At 40.8% G+C, this 19,208-nt stretch overlaps 3 protein-coding genes across 3 annotated transcripts in view; all 3 read right to left on the minus strand.

The window, feature by feature from the left end:
• Nucleotides 1-1,213: 1,213 nt before the first annotated feature.
• On the minus strand, nt 1,214-4,808 carry LOC137299110 (uncharacterized). The gene is made up of 4 exons (XM_067831613.1): nt 4,743-4,808; nt 2,316-2,462; nt 1,981-2,082; nt 1,214-1,403 (listed from the first exon to the last, which is right to left on the minus strand). The coding sequence occupies exons 1-4, from the start codon at nt 4,785-4,787 to the stop codon at nt 1,281-1,283; spliced, it is 417 nt and encodes a 138-aa protein (XP_067687714.1). The 5' UTR covers nt 4,788-4,808; the 3' UTR covers nt 1,214-1,280.
• Nucleotides 4,809-7,301: 2,493 nt separating this feature from the next.
• On the minus strand, nt 7,302-9,610 carry LOC137298446 (uncharacterized). The gene is made up of 4 exons (XM_067830710.1): nt 9,548-9,610; nt 8,876-9,001; nt 8,284-8,385; nt 7,302-7,511 (listed from the first exon to the last, which is right to left on the minus strand). The coding sequence occupies exons 1-4, from the start codon at nt 9,590-9,592 to the stop codon at nt 7,389-7,391; spliced, it is 396 nt and encodes a 131-aa protein (XP_067686811.1). The 5' UTR covers nt 9,593-9,610; the 3' UTR covers nt 7,302-7,388.
• A 4,908-nt stretch (nt 9,611-14,518) lies between these two features.
• LOC137297968 (probable G-protein coupled receptor 139) overlaps nt 14,519-19,208 on the minus strand; it is a 73,920-nt gene continuing 69,230 nt past the window's right edge. Inside the window, exon 3 of the mRNA XM_067829974.1 lies at nt 14,519-19,201. Within this exon, the coding sequence (XP_067686075.1) occupies nt 17,956-19,170 (1,215 nt within the window). The 5' untranslated portion in view covers nt 19,171-19,201 and the 3' untranslated portion in view covers nt 14,519-17,955. The remainder of the gene's footprint in view (nt 19,202-19,208) is intronic.

Below are 19,208 nucleotides of genomic sequence, written 5' to 3' on the forward strand. Positions count from 1 at the left end.
ATTTGATCGACTGCACGTGCAAAACTGATCTGGCACTAACGTCATTTGCCCAACGAATGGATGGGTTTGAGTGAGTTTTACTAACGTTTTTCTAGAGTCTAAAGATAGGGATCCAATTTCGGATACACAGATGTATCATCAGAGAAAAATTATTCATTATTTTTTAAAATTACATTTTGTGAAGCTTCTTTTTAAATAATAATAAAATAAATAAATAAATAAATATGTGGAAAATGTGTTTTTATGCAATTCATGATGGGACTTACTATAGTATCATAAATTGTAACATATTGCTGCATTCTAGTCTTGCTTCATTTTTTACGTTCGAACAATATGTCCGCTTTTAGAGTCAGAACGTTTCGTCTATTAATGCAGAGATTAATTAGGTTTGCAACTGAACTCATGTGGACGTTTGCACTCAGATATCTGTGGGTAGTCTCAGTCTTCAACCACCTGAGTACCTAAACTGTTTACTTTGACTGAAAGAATACGAAAGAGGTTGCTCAGGCTTCCATCTAGCTAGTGAATGGACACAGATGTTCGTTCATGTCAACGTATCGTACCTCAACAAAGGCCCTTAACAAAAGCAGAATCAAGGTAGACCAAGGTAGACAACATGGTGTGTTCTGTTAGTATTGATAGCAGGAGTGGCCATATATCTTCCGTCCATAGTACGACAGATGGTCGTGTGTCAAACGCGTTTTATTATCTAAACTCGATAAGAGTTGACATTTTCACTATTTCCACTAATGATAAAATATGAATCGGTTTCTGTGGTATTTCCAATACTGTGCAAAGTGTGTTTTCTGATATCGTATTTAACATGTTTTCGTCTTTATCCAGTGATATAAGGCTTTCTGAGATGCAGATCTCCGAACAACACATATAGTCGTCTTAGATCAGTGTAAATTGGCCTAGTTTGTTCAAGACTGTAAATTAGGTGGAGGTTTTGACACATTCCGCTGATGAAAACATACAGTCCCATCATGTCACACGAAACCGAATGACCAACGGATACAGCTCACAAATCTACAACACAATTATGAACAATCTTACTCAGTGCACATGAACTTTTTGCTTGCTGAAAAGAGGAATCTTCCGCGAACTGCCAAGCTGTAGAATGGATATTTTGCTTTGCAATGGAAGCATGATGGCGACTTAAACCTTGATATTGTAACAAAATATGTCGAAAGTTTACGAAACTTCCCGATACAATGTACTACCTCCTTTATTCATCAGTTGTGCAAGCAAAAACAATGCATGGAACAAGGCCTGGTATTTTAGGCTGTAACCTGCACCAACGTCCTGCCATGGCAATGCGCGGAGACCCAATGGTCTGGACTTTGGGTTCCTGTCAGGACAGTCTGTTTTCCGGTGTTGAATGCAAGAGCAGAAAGTTGAAGCTGAAAACAGTTGGAAAGAGCATAACTTTATGTGTCTGTACACAACTTAAGGGATAAACCTATTGTATTTTAACCGTAACTGCAGATGAGATATTTATCGATTATGTTTGGAACAAACGTTTTGGAAAATATCGTATATATAATAGGATCAAACACACTTTAACCATCCATTACAAGTGCGCTCAAAATTATCATGCTCTCTTGGGTCGAGCGACAAAATGTTATACAACTGTTATTCGATGTTACGATTAATTAGCCTGACACATGTTTACAAGGTTCCGTCTATGTTTCAAAAAGTCCAAAGATTTGCGACACGAATTGATAGAATATACTCCCATAAACTATTTCATTACATCGGCCGGACTCGAAATTATGAAAACAATTTATCATTAGCTCGAAAATGAATAAACGCAACCATGTTGTGAGACGACATATCTGACAATCTGACGACATTTCAGACCCTAAAGTGCCTGATTTTAGCGATTTGCAACGCATATTACTGCAATTCAATGTCCATAATGTAATGTACAAACGCACGGGGTGATTGTGCAATGTTTGTCATCATCTCTATCATTACCTCAAGTGCCTCAATCTTAGCGGGGTCGTGAACGTCCATCTTCTGGGCGTCGGACAGTGCCCACAGGTAGCAATGAGTCTTGGATACCATCACCATCTCTCCCTGCGGATGATCAGTCAATGGATAGCGATAATGTCGACATACACGGACTTTAACATTTTATGACTGTTATGCCCTCCTAACGGGTTAGCTTTGTGGTATTCAATACGATATACTTTCAATGTAAAAAAACTAGAGTATTAAAAAAATCCAAAATAAACATGTCACATAAAGTGTGCGTGACTTTGTAAAGTTACGAAATGCACAAATACAGTCAATGACTGTAAACTGCATACTATATTCCGGTCATAGGCGAATGAGAAGGAGCCATGTACGGCAGGTCTGTGGACAGCATGGGTGTGGGCCGGATGGGTGTGGTGCGCAGGGGCTTGGTGGGTGTGTCCTGGGTGGTGAGACGGTGTCGGTGCCTGGGTTGTCTGGGCCTGGAAACAAAAAATGCTTCGTAAATACCGTATAGTAATGAGTGAACTGCGTTTAACGTCTGTTATAAGAGGGTTACATCACGGTGTGTCAGCGCTCAGGATATAAGTCCGAAGTGATGCATAGTATCAGCTTTTCACCATTTTGATGACCCACCAGGACGCCTGCTGTCATAAAAAAAACTTGATCAGTGTTGATACTGAACATACAATCATACCTTTTTGAACTACAGTGTAGCAGAATGCCTAACACCCCTAGGACTTAAGGATCGGTACCCTTTCGCCCACAGTTGCATTTCGCCTACAGTGCAATTTCGCCAACACAAGACTTAAATTTCCACCTGATTACCCTGTAGTAGGTCTGTACTCATAAGTGGACTAGTCCAATAACTGTTAACTGTAAAGACAAAGTAGGAATACTAGATTTAGAATAGAAAACAAAATATGCGTTTATGAATCAGAGTTTATTGCGTGATGAATTTTGTAGACATTGCATACAGCAACTGGGGATATTCCAGGATTTTATGTACACCGCATACAGCCAGAGATGTTGCATGATTGTAACAATTTTATCAGCCTTTAAACTTAACTAAGTTTCCAAATGCGTCAAGAAACTGCATAGTGGTCTTAGTTCCTACTGCCAACTGAATCTTAGGGCGTTCTAGGCGACAATCCATTTCTCTGTACACACGTAGGCGAGGACTGGTTGAGGCCCCAAGATCAATTTGAGCTCGCTTGACTCTGTCTTTGGCCTCGACCTTCTTGATGTTGTTGACAAATTCATATATGTTAAGATGTGGTTTTCCTAGACGTAATTGTAACTTGTTATGGAAGCCTTCCAAATGGCTATTTGTTCGGAGACCAACAGTTCCTTGGTGATTCCAAATTGGTACCTTAAATACAGCGTCATAGGCTAACCAAGTTCTTGTCACATAGTCGTTAAAAGCCTGCATTCTCTCTGTTGCTGGGCCGTCGTTCGTGATCTCAATCCAAGCATCTTGGACTCGATCAATGGGTAGGAGTGAAACTCGACGAACATGGGCTTGAAACCCTCCTCTGCTGCTCGCCTCTGGATTGCTTGGGTGTTGTGGAAAAATGTGGAAAAACCTGTTGCCCACCTCGCTGAGACGTAGCATATTTCACACGTTGAATATTTGCCACGCAGGTATCTCAGGAACATGCAATATCTTCATTTATTTCCGTTTATACTCCATACTCTCAGAGTAAAAAACATTGTTGCAGAGATCACTTAGCCATGACTCCACATCTATAATATCTTTACAAAGTCAGGCGTTTAAGACTGCTCTAATTCTTCATAATAACATCACTCTACTCACATATCTGGACATAGCTGTAGTAGTTCAAATTAATCTCTTTACAAAGTCAATTGTCTAAGACTGTTATAATAACAGCCCTGTACTCACAGATCATTAAGCCAAAATGTCAATGTTTCTTTACAAAATCACCTCCGTACATGTCATTTGTTTTAAATTAGGAGATTAACACTACTTATTGACTCATTGTTGTATGGGGGTGTAGGTTTCTGCCACTAATTACTTCTCACCAAATTTAAGTGTAGGCAAACTGCACCTGTAGGCGAAATGAGAACAACCCAGGACTGGCACGTGTGACCACCGTACCACCACACCATATAAATGATCGCGAATAGAACTTCAACAATCCTGGAGTACATGCTCCATCATACATGTGAATGCACGGGGAAGAGAAGTTCACTATAAAATCAAAGATAAGATCAAGAATGGTTGTCCACAACCCGCTCCCCCCAACTCACCCCATCCTTCCCTCACAACAAAAACTCAAGCACAGCCCTTGTAACAGCAGCTATACCTTCTGGTAACAGTCGCTGTAGCTTGTCTATACCTCACCATAAGAACACCTTCCCTTGCCGTCATAGAAGACTTCCTTGCCGTCACAGACACCAACCCTTGTCATAACAGCAGCCTTCCCTTGCCAAACAGCAGGTTGTAAATCGGTGAAGGCCCACGGTAGAACAGGCCTTCCGCAACCCAGACGACTATGCTTGTCGGGGTCGGGTGGTCAGGCTCGCTGGCGTGGTTGAGACATGTCATCGCTTCCCAATTACGCAGCTCGATGCTCATGTTGTGGTTCACTGGATTGTCTGGTCCAAACTCGATTATTTACAGATCGCCGCCAAATAGCTGGAATATTGCTGAGTGCGGCGTAAACATATACTCGCTAACATGGAAGTACGCGCTGAACGGACAGTATCATAATGAATTCTATGATAAATGACGTGTTTACCTGGGCCAGGTACACAACATAGGCAGTCAGTACAAGCTTCAGCATGGTGGTGGAAGAGGCGTAGCTGCAAGTGAAGAAGTGTCACTGGACAGGACCTTTTTCTACTTGTTCTTATCAGGAGTTTTTGAATTCCAAAGATTTCTTTTCCGACACGACTTTCTAAATATATGCACTCGCTCGATTAGGAAGATATTTCTCACCAAGGTTTTCAAAGGTTCACTTAGAAAACAAGCATGTGGTGTTTTAGGTCAGACATACAGTCAAACCCCGTTGTGTCGAACTCGTCGGGTCCAAGGGGAAAGTTCGACTTATCCGAGTGTTCGACACATCCGTTAGCATTGAAAAGACCAAGAACCAACACGACCACGGTGCTTAACACATCGTTATTTTGCAGTAGGATACACATATGTGAAATGAGCGGTTGAGTGAATAAACCTCATTGTAAATATGTCTACAGTACATCATCCATATTATCTAACCACCAGAAGATGCTTTATCAACCAGAGGCAATATTTCTATGGACATTTATGTTTTCATCTAAATCTGTCAGAATCTATTTTCATGGCCTGAAGAAAAGAAAGGAATTAGTAAATGGAATGAATTGGTTACGCTGAGACTGAGCATTTATATATTTAGGAGTTCTTAATGTATACACATGCACAATAGTTAAGCGCTACTAGTTTCATAGTGTCTTGATTTCACCACTGAAGATCAGAAATACAAACTATAAAGGTTTATGACTGAATTAGCCTTCCATTGATTCGTGGACCTAAGATTGTCAACATATGACCAGAAAAAACGTTCTGCAGGTGCAACTCCATTTCCCTGACATCTGAATCTTGAAAATCAAGTTTCACACACTTGGTTTCACCGGTGTGTTGTGAGATTCTCCTTTCACTTTAGAGTTAGAAAATCAGTCATAGTGAGGAGCAAGTTACCTACCCCTGACATGGCATGTGCTAGGCATGAAAAATGCTGTCATGTCATGCAGGGCCATTGCAAGGCAAATGGGTCGTTTAGTTGCCAAACATAATCAAACCAGTGATGTCAGTGTTAGTCATAGATCGTTGTGATAGTTATCCATTGAGTATCCAAAGTAGCAGATCACAAAAACAATGGGTGCCGCTTAACTGTTGTGCATGTGTATAGGTTTTTTATTCTGGTGATCGTGTTGATATCACTTTGGGTGAAATACAGATTTGTAAGCATTGTAGCTGCCACTTGATTATTAACAATAGCCACCGAGAGGATCGCAGAATTTCGCTGCTTTTAAAGCTTTCATAGGAGCGTCGTCTAAAGTATTGCTTAGCTTTTTTGACATCTGTATATATGCCTGGAATGATACCTCATTTATCAAAGTCTGTTGTGATGAGATAACAATACTCACCTGCGTAAGTAAAAGTTTCCACTTTCTAAGGAGTCGTCATCTTACTTTGATTCTGTATGAGCGCGTGTACATGGTTTTACAAACGCATCTCTCTGTTTTGTGCATCTGAAGACAGGTTACGAATAGTGCTGTTGAAATTCACCCTGTAAAACGTATATTCTTTGTACTTAGTGGAATTGTACTGTTTTTTGTCCGTATTTTTTTATTTTTATTTTTAGATATGGTCGAGGTAACGTTCCTTCGTTGTTTGTAAACAAGTGTGCGTGCTGGGAAGCCAGCTCTAAGTTGAGAGCTGTTGCTAGCAGGGCGTAGATCTGGGACTCAAACTCATTGCTGATACGACACGGCTGCTACGGCACACAGTCGTACGGCTACTATCTCAACAGCTTGCTGATGACATGCAGGTGATTCCGGTGATGATAATTAATGGAAAGGTTTTCAACGAATTGTTTTATTCATTTCTGTGTGGCTACTTGGTGAATACAATGGATGTGCTATTTAACGTTCTGTAAGTCTATGGTGTAAAGACATTGTAGATGCTTTGCATTGTTATGAATCATTTAAATCATTTCTGACTACAATTCACGTTATTTAGTGACTGATAATTGCAATTCATTTTAATGTCGTTTGTGGACTTCGCATTGACACATTGTTGGATTAACCTTCCGTTTCTGTATGGATAACGACGGACAACAGAAATCGGCGCAGGAGGAAATCATAAGTGAGTGTGATTTCTCATTATCTTTAGCAATAGATTTGAGCATTTACTGAAATGGACTTCATTAAACACACGTGAGGAATCAAACCCAGGTCTTTAGCACGATGGGCGGAAGTATTATTCATTTTGGTAAGCTCTAAAGCATGAATGAGATCGAAAACTTTGTGTGCTTTTAGAAAAGATACCATCCAGCGAGTTTCCTTGATCGGGTGTTAAAGTGGCATTAATACGGTTAGCGTGAATTTAACGCCAACGGTTTATGTGACAGATATGTGAGAAGTGTCTTGAGGCTTCCTTGGTGTAATGGCACATCGTATGAAATAGTAAATGTCATAACCGACGCTGTGTCTAAAGGCATCCTGAAGACGTATAGAACAAAATGAGCGTGTTAAACCATGTTGCTAGGATGCGGGGATTCATTTCCAGGGATTCATTTCCAGGGATTAACACACTGCACTGTGTAACCAGTCGAAGCTGAGGTCGACCTTATTTTATTGATGAGATATAAAAATCAGCATTCAAGGAGGATATGTGCGGTACTTTAAGCTGTAACCTGCACCATGGTCCTGCCATGACAATGTGCGGAGACCCAATGGCCTGGACTCTGGGTTCCAGTCAGAACCGTCTGTTTTGATGTGTCGGATGCCAGAGCAACTAGTTGAAACTGTAACAAAATGACCAATGCTTTATGTGTGTTTACATCAACTGTGCTCCTCGTAACATCGGGAATCAAGCTCCAGCGGACGTTATGCCTACAAGGCTGCCCCACCTCCCCTAGGGGAATAAGCCCCCAAAGGATTGGAACTCTCTACCCATATTCATTATTACTAACTTATTCGTTCTATATTTATGATTATTCCATTTCAAATTAATGGTTACAATAACATTACTGGCGAACTGAAATAGAACAGTATTCTAAATTTTATTGCATACTTGTTTCAGTGCTTGGACACAGCCAAGTTGTCTCTCGAAACCCCCTACTATATGGTGGCCTTCTACAAATACTCCTAACTAGTCTGCAAATGCTCACAAACTGTCAATATTTCCATTAGACGGCGTCGTACAATATCATTAAGTGAATTACGTGATGATATATACCTTTAGCAAACCGCGGCACTCACTTCACAGTCTAGAATCTTTTAAGGAAGTTTCATTAGAATATACGATTAATACATTGTACCTAAACCTTGTTCTGTTCTTCTTGATTACCAGTTTGAACTTGAATGTCTGATGACGATTTAGCAATAAGATAGTAAAATCACTGCAAAGGATACTGGATGTGGGCTTCATACATTGTAACCATGAGAGGGAACCCAGCCCGGGACTTGGGCGTGACGAACGAACACTTTCTCCACTAGGCTACCCCACTAGCCCCACTAATATAACATTTCTCGCGCCGACATCTCATCATGAAAACTACATTACAGCTACATTACCTCAAGTGCCTCAATCTTAGCAGGGTCGTGAACGTCCATCTTCTGGGCGTCGGACAGTGCCCACAGGTAGCAGTGAGTCTGGGATACCATCACCATCTCACCCTGGTAACATGTGCGAACAATGAGACAATGGCGACCGACATTGCCCGACACATGTTTCAATACATTATGTTATCGTTTCAACAATGACACATCATTGTTATCTCATAATTCAAACAAGAAATCTGAACCCATTAAACGCCGATACTATTCTGAACATATGTGAACGACAAATCAGGCGATTATGGCGTTTTGTGCCAAGTTAACCACATGTACCAACGTGCGACAGCGTCAATAAATGTCACCACCACAAACTTTATATTACTGAATTTCCATCATATATATGTGATAAACACATTCAGCATGACGACAAAAGCAAAACATCAAAATGATTGACAAGACAGCTACACCATATCCTAATTTCTGACTTTGCTGAGAAGAAAAACAGTATACACATCAACTCGGAACTACACATATTATTCTGCTTCTCTGAAACGTTTAAGAATCGCATTCGTTCAAAAATACTTCCAAAATTTTGAAACAAAATACTTACACTGTCTTCGTCGTAGGAGAAACCAAAGGCCCCGTGAGGGGGAGGTGAGGGATGTCCGTGGGGCGGATGAGAGGGGTGGGGTGGGTGGCTGTGTGGATCATGTGGAGATGGATGGACGTCCTGGGACTGGAAAAAAATGTGTCACAATCATTCCGAAATTCAAGGTATATAAATGGTTCTGAGGCATTCTAAACTAAACTCAATACACACACTATATTGTACCTCCTCCATTCTACCAGTTGTACAGGGAATAACATAACTAAACTGAATAAACACGCTGTATTGTACCCCCTCCATTCTACCAGTTGTACAGGGAATAACATAACTAAACTGAACACACACACTCTATTGTACCTCCTCCATTCTACCAGTTGTATAGGGAATAACATAACTAAACTGAATATACACACTATATTGTACCCCCTCCATTCTACCAGTTGTATAGGGAATAACATAACTAAACTGAATATACACACTATATTGTACCCCCTCCATTCTACCAGTTGTATGGGGAATAACATCACTAAACTTCGGAGAGGAACCGAAGTTCTATGAAGTACGAATTTCGTTTGCATTTTATGTGTGGACAAAGGTTAGCACATAAGGGGGAACGGTGCTAAGAGCAGCCATATATAAAGAAGGCATTTGATGTCACGCAGAAGGAATGTTTACCTGAGCCAGGTACACACAAGACGCAATCAGTACAAGCTTGAGCATTGCGGATGTGGGCAGAGGAGTTAGGGGACGTGTTACGTGGCAGCACCTTATATACACCTATCTACCTATCACATGGTCCCTTCCCTTACTGCTGTCTTCTATCACGACATTCCAAAAATATGCAATCTCGGTTTATCGGATTAACAGATGTGAAATACCACATTGTTTTTAAATGCAGTGTTTGTGCATTTCGAAATGAGACTCATGTGGAGATATCAGGAATGTTCAACAAGATGGAGGTTATCGGAGCAGCATACAGTGTTCTCGCAACGTGTTTGTTGTCCTACATCTGCCGGACGCAACATGTGCATTGATATATAGCATTGCCGTGACTGTCTTTAGAATGGAAAGCAGGAAGTATATGGCACTGGGTTAAGAGAAGCACGGATCCTCACATGCTGTCCAGTATATTTACCCTGACCTTAATTTATTTACTCAACGCCTGATATGATAGATAATCATGAATGGCACTCGCATCAGAATATCAACCGTTCACGTTCGATATTGGTGCAAAACGTTTTCCAAAGTTCTCATTTAACATCTGGGTATGATGTCATATGCGCCAAATACTGACCTTGAAAACATTAAATAGACATGGCCTTCATCGTAAATACATATTTTGTCATTTCCATGAACTCTCAAAAACTTGAATGTTAAATTAAGCTTATATTTTCAAGCGTGATTGCGATTTTGCCAGTATGTCTCGTTACTGTTTTGGACAATGAAAACCATTTGTTATCCCCTAATTTCCGTTCTAAATACGTAAACAAATTAAATGGTCAGTCTATGATCGTAAGGACAACGATGCCTGATGATTCGTTATCCTCAGGCAGTTTAGCATCTATTCTATATTGCCATGATGAAATGTACAGTAACCTAAACACACGTTCAAAGCGGACACAATTTTTATGTATTATTTGAAAATAAGTTCCACACTCGTTTCAACATGTATACTTCGCTATGTGTATTTTGTGACAGGATTATTCATCGGGCTCCAGGACTATTCATCGGGCTCCAGGATTATTCATCGGGCTTCATGCTCCCCTTTGACATACAGTGCTGGCAATGGCGTGTATTTAGACTCGTGCGATATTTGGGCAAGATTCCGGAGGGTACTGATGATGCAACCCTATGGGCCATTCCAGTATGTCCTGACTTCGGGAAAAACTTCTGGATTCTTTTTTCTCTGCAAGGGGCGCTAACGCATACCGCGCATCCCACATAGCATGAAGACCGCCATATGTGTGGAAATCACTCTTCCCCTGGATGGTCAGTCTGGGCCCATTTGTCGCATCGACAAGTTTTCATCCATATGTACTGAAGTGAATATTACCATTATTGTATGTATTTCTAACATTATTGTACTTAACTGCCTTTCAAGTAGTATTGCCACTCTGCTTTGTACTGTCACTGTGACTAGTAGAATGACGATTATGTGGCGAAGTGTGTTGTGAATTCGAGACTTATATTGTCATGATCATTGCCTGATTTCATGATAAGATTTACAATTAGACTTTGTTTACTTCAGCATTAGCATGTGCGTGATTACCTGTAGTTTAGAAAGTGTATGTGAGGATGCAATAACAAGTGAGACGACAAAGACCTTAAACAGATTTCACTGGATGCAAAATAAAGATGTACGATTAATGTATGAATCACCTCAAAGCAGCAAAGATACACGTGTTCGGGAAAAAGTGTTTCCATATCCTGCCTTTAGGGTAGCTCATGTCACTCACTACTGAAATACAGTACAGTAGCCTTTACTCAGCTGTACCACACTTGGCATAGGTAAAGTTTTACATTTGGCATGTGCATTTCATATTACTGTACATTTTTTGCATATGTTTTTAATGTATAAACTGACCGACAGAAAAGTCCTCTAAAGTGGTGAAATTGTGAAATTATCCGTTATCCCTATGTTCAGTAACTACTTAATACGATTAAACCAGTACCTCATGCTATAACGGAAGATATCACCTCTGAGTTGTAGAATAACGTGCTGAAAACACAACTTTAAATAATGAAGATAAATATGTCAGGCAGTATGGTTCTTTAACTTAACCAGTCTCTTCGCAGTTAGAATGTGCAACGTCACAGTGATCTGGCTCCAGGAAGAGCGACCCGATTCGTGAAGTGACCCAATAATACATTTAGTTGAAGCTATAAATGAGAAGAAAAATAAACATATCTAAGAAGAAACATGGCGGAGTATTTGACAAACAGTCTGTGTGCATCTCTTATTCACAATCACCCAATTCCAATAGAACTGTGACAAAATGTTTCCAAAAGATTTAGTGGTGCTTTAAAATACTATGTGATGCACTCAGTATACATGACTGTGCTAGATGTGGTTCTTTATGGATAATCCTTGCATTTGACGATTGATATTGATTGCAGCTGTGATATAGCAATAACGCCAATGTGCCAACAACATACTTGAACAGCATTGCCGTGTGCTATTTGATTTTGGCAAGGTGATGAACGTGCAACCTTCCGGCTGGTGCGAGCGAATACGACCTATACTAGGAGTATGCCTTGTCATGACAATTTCACCCAGTGGGAATCATTTTTGCACGCCTGTAGATGAACATTTTACGGAATGACATGTATTATGTAGTCACGAAAACCATGCATAGCAAATTATGCAATCAATATTAATCTTGTCTAGCTCAACACGCAGTTTGCTATAGTTCATGTAGTTTGGTTATGATACGTGTATTGATTGTCAAGATAGCTGGTATGATTACAGCATTAAATTTTTGTTTTGTCTTGGTAAATGTTCCTTGCTCACTTACACCCCTATTCCTCCTCCATCTCCCCACCCAACTCCACTCACAACCCCCCACCCGGCCCCACTCACAACCCCCACCCAACCCCACTCAACCCCACTCACAACCCCCCACCCATGCAACCCCACTCACAGCCCCTCACCCATGCAACCCCACTCACAACCCCCGTGATATTGCACAGTGAGTAGGAATTGCAGTTGTCCACAAACAATGACGTCGTTGGTGACAGAGACAGTACAGCGCCACACCATATTTCTCTGCCTCTTACCTCGAACCGTAGGTCCGACTTTGAAAATGAATGTTCCCTTAAATTGACTGTCATCCCCTCAGAAGTATTCAGTAATGCTCAGTGTGAATGTGGGCTGTTAATATGGATGTAAGTGGCTACAGTGAACACAGGACGACGTTCCACGGTACTTGGTTTCCTTAACTGGCCTACCTAACCTGTGTACAACACATATGTTGTCGTGCCTCTGAGGGGTCAGATTCTACAGACACGACAACCAAACAGAGGAGTTATCTTGGAAATACTTCCAAATAGTCATAAGCAACGCTTAGATAACAAATTCATTTTTAACCATACCTAGAAAGGCGTTCTGTTAATCCTGCTTTGGTCCGCCATGTCATTTGCACCTCTGACGCATCAGTGGCGAAAACGAGAGCATATGCTATCCCCTACTCTGGCCTAGGTACCGCGTCTAGTCATACTATGTCATTACAAAAGCATATATGCAACTTCTAAAACAGTGGAAAGTTTTAATGCAAATTTAAATGCTTATGGCCTTACGTATACTCTCAGGAAGACAATATTTTAAGGTACCTTAAGCCCCTTCGAGGATACAGCCACTAACAATCGAAGGTACTAATCTAAACTACCAATGATTAAATACATCGATAGATTCGAAGCATATTAATCAGAATTCCTCATTGAACGTAAGTTTCCGCCGGCTTTTCATTTCAATATGGATATTTGTACATTGTTTACATGTGGATAGTGAAAGACGGTTTTCGGATTGGATTTTATAATACACTGTTATGTCAACTGTCACAATAAAGATTATAGTCTGTTGATGTTTCCAAAGAGACGTCCATAAAATCTCAAAGCTGCAACATAATCACCAGGGCACTTTGTGTGTGGAAGAGACCAGGGCACATTGTGTGAGGAAGAGATTGTGTTTGGAAATCTGATGTGCGGTATAAAACAGCTGGGATGTCAAATATGTGTTGACTACATATTTCTTAAGTTGTCGATTGATTTCGACTACGAGGCAGCTGATTCGAACTTTTATATTGGGTAAGAGCGGAACAAAGCACAAAAGGAAATATCCACGTATTTGATTTTCCTAACACTGAAATGAGTCATAATTTGAATGTTCTGAATACCTTCCGAAACAGTGAGTCACTCCCAGTAGTCACGACTTGTTGCTCGCAAGTACCTGCCAGTCGACACATGAGAACTACGATGGTATTGTGCTGTGTTTCACACAGACTGCAGGTGTTTCCTGCGTGCGACAGTCACGTTCAACCAACAGTGTTGGATGTGACAGACATACTGTAGTGAGACATACATCACTCACTCACTCACTCACTCTGTCTGATGGCAAGCAGCACGTTCAGGTGTGAGTTTCCATGTGTAGGAAGCAAGCTATCAATGACTATAACAAGAACTGTGGTGTTGTTATACGATACAGGTAACGTATGTTTGGAAACAAATATTCTCGCAATACAAATAATCAAACCAAAACCCGTTGGTGGTTGGTAATTGATGGTAATTGGGTGAAGCGTCAAAGGGTTGACAATCTGAATTAAGGACCACCCCCAGTGTCAGGGAAAAGTAGAGTGACGCTGTTGACGTCATAGTACTTGTCTAAAGCTACTATAGACATGTTTTGGTGCCACCTTTCACAAGCGAAAGCATGTTTATACAGAGAATATTTGTCTTCAACTCTTGTCTTAGTTAAATAGTTTTTTTTTCGATATTTGAGAGCTGATGCGTGTCAGATGCGGTGATGGTCTAGCTGTGTTTGGCAGAAGGTATGTGTATCGTGGACAGAGCCGCGTCAGTGTACAGAAGTTCCTGTTTCTATACAGATGGTATAATGAAAATGTATTGACAACAGTTACCAGAAAAGAACAGTTTGATAAACAATAGCACTTTATTGTTCATTTAAACATTTTCTTGATCGATTGGAACGTCTAAATGCATTTCAATGTAGGTCGAATTTAGCTGCATCTACAAGGGCTGTGAAAACACATGTCAACAAAGTATGAAATTATCAACATTTTCCAAACGACATTTATTGCGATATGTCTAACAGTGTACAAAGACGACTGTGTACATTCAACAAAATCAATAAGAGTTTACGGTTGTACAAACACAATTACTGACAAAACCAATACTTATTACTTCAACATAATAAGCTAATGCATCTACTATTGCAAAGGATTGACAAATTATATACAGGTACCTTCTCAATGAGAAGATTGTGCCGTGTTTATTCAAACTTTCTTTCAAATACACCTGCAAAACATATGTGAAAAGACACACAATTTGTAGTGGTTTAGAACTCAAAGGAGCGTCTCGTAAGCAGGGCCGTTTAGTGCAATGAACACACAACGTAATACACGTGCTATAAATAACTGGTGGTACATGACAATGCAATCTCTTGTCATTTCCTGCTTTCACGAAAGAACCAGCTTTTGACTCACATAAACCAATACGACCTTTGAAATAAAATTATTAAAATGCATCTGATTCATAAAAATACTGTGAATATCATTTTCTGCATCACAGGGATATGTTCTGTGAAGTTTATACCTAATATAACAACAGTGAACATCAGCATTTACATATAAATGCGATCGTAAAGTGCAACAACAGCTCATCGCCACCAGCCCATTGATTTACAAACCTACTTTACCACTTGGAGAAACAGGTGTGCATCAGTGACTTATTATTATTATGTACTTTCAGACACGTCTAGCAAACCCATTCTGCAGTTGTATCATATATGTACATATTGCTAAAAGTTAATGCATTCCTAACAACTGTTAATTAAACTACAGAAGATATCTAATAAAGATATTACTATGTAAATGTCTAACTGTAATATAATAGCATACTTACTATAGAGACAGCATGACAGACTTTCATTTTCACTTTGTTCATTAATGCGTTCTTGTTTTGTCTCACATTACGTTAATCTGCACTGAACATTGACGGGGTGGTACTCCGTAACATGTAATATTCCATTCGTACAATGTTCAAAGCCATGTCGCTCAAAATACATGCTGGAGCATGCGAATAATGGAGGATAGTGCAGATGTCATGTCATATATATCATCACGTTCACTTATATTGTATTCCCACTGTATCATGTCATGTAACATTCAACTCATTCAATCAGAATTACAGAGGTGTCAATGTTGATGAATGTGTGATTACTAGACAGCAGGTGCAGTGATGGCACCTTCGGCAAGTAGGGAGTAATGTTCTCACCTTTTGATCATCAGTGTCTACAGCCCACCACGAGGAACATGCCAGTGATAGATCATCGGGCAGCTCATTATTGGTTGTCTTCAAATTGCTTGTTGAACATGAAACCCTCATATTGGAGGTGTTGACCCAGTGGATAGATCTGTCTTCCAGACAACACCTCTTATTTCAACAACTGACATGCCAAATACACCAAACATTCCTTCACAATTACCAGACGTTTAATCTACCAATTATACATGTGCTTAGTACTAAAGATTATGCTTGCTAGAGATATGACAGATGAAGCATTGAAACATTGAAACTCCGTGATATGTATGTATGTATGTATGTGTGTGTGCGTGCGTGTGTGCGTGCGTGCGTGCGTGCGTGCGTGCGTGCGTGCGTGCATGTATGTATGTATGTATGTATGTATGTGGGTATGACTATATATTGCCATTTGACCTGTGCATGTAAAGAACGAATCTGTAACATATGCATTTATTAGCTTGCAAAGGATACAACGATTTAAATAATATCGATGTTGTGCATATATCAAGGTGTTAACTATACAAGGTAGATGGAATTTACAGGATGTACATCCAACAACTTGTAGATATGATACATATGTACATCCAGCAACTTGTGCATGTTACCGGAGATAGATTTGATATAGTTGACAAATACCCATCACCATTTTCATGATACAGGGGTACAGTTTGGTGACCATGCAGGGCGAGATGTAACTTAGACGTTATGCAGCCATAAAGATGTTAACGGTAAAGGGATAAATGCAACATTGCACACATACATTCCTCGTCGTGATCATGACACAGAGGCATGTGTGACATATATCCACCAACAGTAATATTTTCATGCATATGTATACGTGTGATAACTCATGATTTCTAAAATTACTAGTTTGTAACTCCCTGAGGAAAAAACGCCAAATGGTTGGTCCCTTACCACTAAATCGATACATGTTTTATATGGCGTGTCTTGATGAAACAATTGCTGTTTATTGCAGCATGACGACAATTACAATAGCAGCGCATATATACCAGGCCACCACACGTTAATGCAACCCACCGAGGAACTATCTTCACGTAGCATTCTCAGCATAAGCTATGTACAGCCGCGTCAGTTCTGACGACTTTTCCACTCCATCTTCCTGCTTATGTTACCGCAATATTCAGAGGAGTGCTTTGTACTATACAATTTGAGGTGACGTACGGTCTGTGGACACGTTTATCGTTACTCCAGAGTTCTGACAGCAATAACCGATGTACCCTTGTCGATCTGACTTGACAATACATCAGATAGATCCGGGGAAATATACTTCAATGTCACATTTGCAAGGGAAATATATTCCATTCTGACACATGCTCTCCAGTTCAACAAAACACCTCAATTCGATTGGTTATTGTTAATGAGGTGAATTTATCCCTGCTTTCAAGAGTGTTACTGCTATATCACGGCGCCGTGAAAGATGAATGCCCGCTTTGATGACAATATTAGACGTCCATCTGTTCTTGTGAAGCCCCCGAGCAAACCCAAACCAAACATCGTCACTAGTGGCGATCACATCCAGAAGCATCATACTCAGCTGCGCCCCGGGAATGAATCTGCAACTTGAAGCGTCTTTTCGAATTTGTTTCTCAGTGTCCTATTTGAATGCCCACATATCTACAACGTTTCACGTGATATGATTTCCAGTCCTCGTTAAATATCACAGAGTTTGACAGTTTACAAGATTGTGCTATAGATCTGACATTATTGCTAATCGTTTATTACGTGCAAGATCAACTGAATATTTTACTTTATACCTGTCGTTCATGCGGTAGTTTTGGGGCGAGGCTATCGTAATGCGCTGTGCAGAATAGCGTCCCTTACACAAACATGTGCCATCTGATTGTGGGTTCGAATCCTGGCGAGTCACGTTTACGTTGACCAGTTTTGTTATCACCATGATCCCGTACCCCGTGCCCGTTGGATTACGGTTGTGGTAAACATCGGAGACTCACAAACACTACGCCGTGATACAGCTAGAACACTACACAAAGTGGTGTTTAAAGAAACTCACTCACTCAGTAATTCACTCATGTGCTAGTTGTGTGGTATTTCTTGGAGTTGTTGTTGCCGCTCTCCCGCGTAAAACCATTCATTGATGTTTGAGTGGTATATATCGACGTGTTGGATATGTTGGAGTTGGCTGTACGCATGATGCTTGTGAAAGGCTTGCGACCGGACGTCAAGCAACGCAGCGTGTCAGTGAAGCGCCGCCTGAAGCGCCGGGCTGTGAGAAAGTACAAGTAGAAATTGACTGCATGGTTGAAATCGGAGAGCAGAAATATCAACTGGCTAACCAGGTAATTAACGGCTTGACCATGTGATCCCGCTTCCACCACCCAGTAAGGTTTGGCGATGAAGAAGAGACAGTTTGGTAACACCAGCAAGACAAACACAACAGAGACGACGATAAGCATGATGGTTATCTGGCGCTGTTGTCGAAATTTCTCAGCCATCTGGTCACTTTTGTTGTTTGTCAGATCTTTCTGGATTTTTCGTGACTTCCTGATACCAAGGATGATGAGTCCATTAAACATGACGAGAAGAATGCAGGGGATGATGGCATACAGACAACCATCTATCCAGTACCATACTTTCTCAATAAATTCAATGTGTTCTTCGCTGAAACTACATTGAACATCCTTATGGCCTATCACCTTCACTGTAGACGTCCACAGGAAATGGAGGTCTGCGCAGATGATGATGAAAGCAATGATGACCATGAGGATGATGGACTTAGTGCCGGTACACAGAGTCGTGACGCGAAGTGGGAACCAGATGGCAATGAAACGCTCTACTGACATCGCCACCAGAATCCAGTTGGCATACATGATGAAGAAGGAACCAAAGAAGTACAAGGCCTGACAACCACCTGGTCCCATGTGAACATCATGGAGCGTCAATTGATGAAATAGCAGTTTACATATGATGCCAAGGTTGTCCATCACCGCTAGCGCTGCAACATATCCCGTTGATGACGTCAAAGGAGGCATGCGCAATACAGTCACAAAGCTTGCAATATTTCCTGGGAATCCCACAGCAAATACTACCCACAGATAGTAGAGGTTGATGTAATATCCAGCCCAGAACTCACCATACTGTTCGATGGGCCCAAACCTACCCCAGGGGCTCGGTGTAGTGGTAGGTAGTTCTGTCGTGAGGTTCATGTCGGTGACATTGTCTCCGTTGGAATAAGACGCTGTCACATTAAACACAGGTTCCACGCTGGACATACTTGTCGTCATTATTTTTCAGTAGTCCAGATGCCCCGATCACCTGAAAC

This window comes from Haliotis asinina, chromosome 10, assembly GCF_037392515.1.
Source record: "Haliotis asinina isolate JCU_RB_2024 chromosome 10, JCU_Hal_asi_v2, whole genome shotgun sequence".
NCBI lineage: Eukaryota > Metazoa > Mollusca > Gastropoda > Lepetellida > Haliotidae > Haliotis > Haliotis asinina.